General features: G+C 55.5%; 1 protein-coding gene across 1 annotated transcript in view; it reads left to right on the top strand.

Moving 5' to 3' along the window:
- The window catches only part of AP3B2 (adaptor related protein complex 3 subunit beta 2), a 36269-nt gene that overhangs the window by 29960 nt on the left and 1255 nt on the right, over positions 1 to 5054 (top strand). Inside the window, exons 19-24 of the mRNA XM_006152868.2 lie at positions 237 to 417; positions 576 to 636; positions 949 to 1055; positions 1187 to 1415; positions 1855 to 1939; positions 2186 to 2283. Coding sequence (XP_006152930.1) covers positions 237 to 417; positions 576 to 636; positions 949 to 1055; positions 1187 to 1415; positions 1855 to 1939; positions 2186 to 2283 — 761 coding nt within the window. The remainder of the gene's footprint in view (positions 1 to 236; positions 418 to 575; positions 637 to 948; positions 1056 to 1186; positions 1416 to 1854; positions 1940 to 2185; positions 2284 to 5054) is intronic.

The following is a 5054-nucleotide window of genomic DNA, read 5'->3' as shown; positions in this document are numbered from 1 at the left end:
AAGTCTGCTCTGGGAGCCTGCCGGGACTCACTGAGGTTCGGGTACTGTGAGAAGCGGCCGGGGGGCTGGAGCCTGACCTGGCACAGGTGTTTACAGCTCTCACTGGGCCCAGGTGAGGGCTGTGCTGGCCCGGGCTCCCTACACCACCCCGACTTTTCAAGGCCTCCCCTGCTCTTCCACGAGGTAAGGAGTGGGTGTCCCAGCCGGGCCTGAGCCCTGCTTTCCCACTTCTACAGCGAGCAGAGTGAGGAGGGTGGGAAGAAGAAGACGAAGAAGAAGAAGAAGGTGTCAGAGGGACAGGGCGAAGCCTCGTCCTCGGAGGATGGCAGCGATTCCAGCAGCAGCTCATCAGAGTCCGAGGAGACGTCAGAGTCGGAGGAGGAGCAGGAGCGACCTGCCTCCTGGAGGAGGAAGACGGTGAGAGCCCGCCGTGCGACAGAGAGGCTGGCTGCTGCTGTCCCCTGGGCCAGGCCCAGACACTGCCCCCGGCCCAAACAGACCATGGTGGCTTCCCCACATCCCAAACAGACCAGGTGGCTCCTCTTCCCTGCCTTCATCCTGTTTGTCTCTTCCAGCCTCCCAGCAGCAAAAGTGCCCCGGCAGCCAAAGAGATCTCCCTGCTGGACCTAGAGGACTGTGAGTTTGGGTGGTAGAAGTCCCAGGAAGGGGGCCTGGGAATGCGAGTTCGGAAGATCTGTCGGGGCTCTTCAGATCTCAGAGTGGTGGGGAGCAGACAGAACCCACCTCCAGGTCTGAGAGAGCACAGGACACCCTCCTCAGTCTGGGGTTGGATCTGGAGGGGTGTCTTGCTCAGGGCCTCCAGGCAGCCCTGTGCCCGCTGTCCGTGGTGCTGAATCGTGTGCTGCTTGAGCCCCGGGTTCCCTGCTCACCCCAAGCCACCTCCAGGTTGCCTCCCCCACATCACCACCTTCCTGTCCACTCCCACAGTCACCCCTGCCAGCGTCCCACCTGTGTCTCCCCCCACGGTTGTGTCCACCAGTCTGGCCACTGACCTGGAGGGCCTGACTCTCACAGACTCCTCCCTGGCGCCCTCGGTGAGTGGGGAGGGAGGTGCTGGGTAGGGGCAGGGACACCACTCTGCTGTGTCCTTTGTGTGCGGTCCCATTGCTGGGAGGCCCTCAGTGGGAACAGGGCTGTGATGGGCTCCCTCCCTCCTCTGCTCCAGCTGCTGAGCCCAGTGTCGGGTGCCGGGAGGCAGGAACTGCTGCACCGGGTGGCTGGCGAGGGGCTGGCTGTGGACTACACCTTCAGCCGCCAACCTTTCTCTGGGGATCCCCACATGGTGTCTGTGCACATCCACTTCTCCAACAGCTCCGATACCCCCATCAAGGGCCTGCACGTGGGCACCCCTAAACTGCCTGCTGGCCTCAGCATCCAGGAATTTCCTGAAATTGGTGCGGAAGGGCCTGGGACAGGGTGGAGGACGAGGCTGCTGGGTGGCCATTCTTTCTGTGCCTGTTGATTCCCTCTGTGAGCCAGGCCAGGGGCCGGGTGGCAGGGGACAGAGGTAGCATCTCGCGTGATCTGTGCCCCGGAGGACCAGATAGACTTGGGAGCGGGAGAGTCCATGTCAGGAGGGCAGGAGGTGCTTGTGGGACCTTGTGGTCCTTGATCGTGTCAGGACTGACTGAAACGGGGTGAGGATGGGTGAGAGAAGGGTGCTTAGACTTCAGGAGGAAACCAGACACAGTCCTTGGGACTAGGAAAAAGCCAGGACCCCATGGAGGGCTGGGCAGCTGTGACAGTGGAGGGGAGGTTGGGGCTAGCCTGGGTTCCAGGCCTATCAGGTGATGGTGACTCCCTGTCACCTGTCCCTGCCTCACACTGTCTCAGAGTCCCTAGCTCCTGGAGAATCTGCCACTGCTGTCATGGGCATCAACTTCTGTGACTCCACCCAGGCGGCCAACTTCCAGCTATGGTGCGTGTCCATCTCATGGGAGGAAGGGAGAGCGGGTGGGGAGAGGCAGGGTCAGGTGAACCAGAGCTGGGTGACGGTGGCCGGGCCCCATTGTGACAAAGTGGGTCTGGGAGCCACTCGTAGGCCTCAGGTCTGACGTCATGCCCCCACTGCCACCGAGCTCTGCCTCTAGACAAGGAGGCAGGTGCAGCGAGAGATGCCGGCCTCACTTCCTCCCCCTCTGCTCCCCCTACCCTTTCTGCCCAGCACCCAGACCCGACAGTTCTACGTCTCCATTCAGCCGCCTGTTGGGGAGCTGATGGCTCCCGTGTTCATGAGTGAGAATGAGTTCAAGAAGGAGCAGGGTGAGTGCTGTCTGGGGACAGGTGGGGCGGCGGCTCGCACCATCCTCTGGGGTTCAGTAAGCTCCAGCTACGTTGGAGAGACCTTGGCTCCTTCAGAAAGAGGGAAGCCTGTAGTTTTCAGCTCCACAAACACTTCACAAAGGCTAGAACGAGTGTGGTGGGTGAGGCAGCAGATTTGGGGCTTAAACATGCTGGGCATGTGTGCACCTGTGCCCAATATCCCACAAGGAGGGAGAGATGGAGGAGAAGGGATTATGGCATGACCATGCCCTAGTGGGGGATGTATTCTTCTTTCTCACTTTCTCTCCCTCTCTGGTGAGCACACACACCCTCTGGCAAATTAAAAACAGAAAAAGGAAATGTGGGTCTCTGCTCAGGAAACGCTCCGAGGCTGGAGTCACGCGCATGCAGTGGGAAAGGAAGCTGTGAGTCTGAGTGAGATCATGAGGGGGCGGGCTCAGGGGCCAGGACGGAACCTTGAGGAAAACCTGCATCTCCAGAAGAAACAGGAGCGGGGAGGAAGAGAAAAGGGGGAGGCTGAAAGGTGGGAGGAGAACCAGGAGCCTGGCAAGATGGGGAAGGTGGTCCTCAGGCATGCTGACAGTGGCCTTCAGATCCAGCATAGAAGAGGCTGCTGCCAGCCTGCAGAAGAGCAGGTCACTGCTCAACGAGGGACCCGAGGCCAGGTGCATTGGGTGAAGGAGAGCAGGGCTAGAGGAAACGGAGTCCTCCTTGGCAGACCTTGGCTGTGAATGCGGAGGGAGATCGGGCCTTAGTGGGAAGCCTGATGGGGCAACTGGCAGTGTGGTGGTTGCAGTGGCTGTATCCCACATGGATGGCTGCACAGTTCGAGTCCCACACCCACAGCGGCTTGGGGAACCCCAGGTGCGCGTGTGTGTGTGTGCCCAAAATTCTGAAAGGAGAAATGGAGGAAGGGGATTGCAGTGTGACCACGCCTCCCCTCCCCACCCCCGAGAGTGCTCACAACCTCTAGAAACTTTTTTTAAAATAATTATTTATTTTATTTAATTTATTCATTCATTTATTTGCTAATTTGACAAGAGAGAGACAGAGGTTGAGAGTGAGAGAGAGAGGAAGTGAGAAAGCAAGTCACCAGATTCAGGACTTGAACCCTGGTCAGCCATGTGGGAGTGTCCAGCGCCTTAACCACCTTGCCACCTGCTGGTCCCCAGTAACTTCTTTTTTTAAAAAGAAAAGAAATGGGAGGGCCAGCTAGTAGAATGGTGGTTAAGGCACAGGATCCCACGTGACTGCTGCACAGTTTTAGTCCTGGACCCGATGGCTTGAAAAACATGCTGGGCACGTGTATTTTTGTGCCCAAAATCCTGAGAGGAGTAAGAGGAGAGGGGATTGTGGAATGGCAATACCCCCTGAGGTTTCATTTCTTTCTCTCTCTCTGGTGAGCACGTGTGCCCTATCTCAAAAAAAAAAAAAAAAAAAAAAAAAAAAAAAAAAAAAAAAAAAAAAAAAAAAAAAAAAAAAAAAAAAGCATAATAGTTAACATCGCTGGACTCCCACATATTGACCACGGTTTGAATCCTGGACGTGGAGGCTTAAAACTCATTCTGGGTGCATGTCCATGCATGCCCAAGATTGCAAGAGGAGAATGGAGTGATTGTGGTGTGGCCATCCCCCCTGGGGGGTGATTTCTCCCTTTCTGTCTCTGTGTCTCTCTCTCCAGTGAGTACACATGCCCTATAGCAAAAAAATCTCTCTAAAAAGAAAGAATGAATTGAGAGATTTGCATGTGAACAGACTGAAGGTAGAAGAACAAGAAAAAGTTATTAGCAGGAGAGGAGGGATGGAGGAAACAGGGAAAATATGTCAGTTTTGTCTTTTTTTTAAGACTTAATTTTATTTATTGTTACTTTTTATAATAATTATTTATTTAATTTTATTTATTCATTTATTTAAATTTGACCATAGAAAGACACACACAGAGAGAGAGGGAAGGTAAGAAAGCAAGCCAATACGTCCAGGACTTGAACACTTGGGAGTGTCCAGCGCCTTAACCACCATGCCACCTGCTGGTCCCTATTATTATTATTTTTTAATTTGACCAGAGAGAGAGACAGAGAGAGGGAAAGTGAGAAAGCAAGCTGCCAAGTCTGGGATTTGAACTGTGGTCAGCCGTGTGAAGTCCAGCGCTCTAACCACCACACCACCTGCCGGTTCCTAGGGTTGTCAGATCTTAAAAGGAAAAGGATAGGGCAACAACAGAGAGAGGAGAGGGAGACCAAATAGGCCACCTGGGCACAGGAGTGCAGGGGAAGGTGCTACCATGGGCAGTCTCCAGCTGCCAGTGGAGAAGAGACGGTAGCCCTGCAGGGTGTGGGCTCCGTGGGGCGTCAGGAGTTCGGGCCGGCTCTGGCTGCTGCAGAGACACCATTAGGGCCATGCCTGTGAGCGCTGTGCACGATACTGGACTCTGGCCAGGAGTCCAGCGACCATCCCAACCTCTAGGAGCTTCTAGGAATTGAAGGTTGGAGGGCCACCCAGGAAGGGGATTGCATACACAGAAGTTCTTGGGGGACCAGCAGTTAGCGTAATGGCTATGTCGTTGGGCTCCCACGTAGTCGACTGTGGTTTGCGTCCCGGACCTGGTGGTTTAAACTCACGCCGGGCGCGTGTGCGTGCGTGCCCAAGATCCTGAGAGGAGAATGGAGGAGAAGGGATTGCAGTATGACCATCCCCCCTGGGGGGTGATTTCTCGCTTTCTATCTCTCTGTCTCTCTGTCTGGCGAGCGCAC

The sequence above is a fragment of the Tupaia chinensis genome, unplaced genomic scaffold, assembly GCF_000334495.1.
Source record: "Tupaia chinensis unplaced genomic scaffold, TupChi_1.0 Scaffold000359_1, whole genome shotgun sequence".
Lineage (NCBI taxonomy): Eukaryota > Metazoa > Chordata > Mammalia > Scandentia > Tupaiidae > Tupaia > Tupaia belangeri.
Note: the sequence above shows the minus strand (reverse complement) of the source record. Positions and strands in the feature narration are given on the sequence as shown.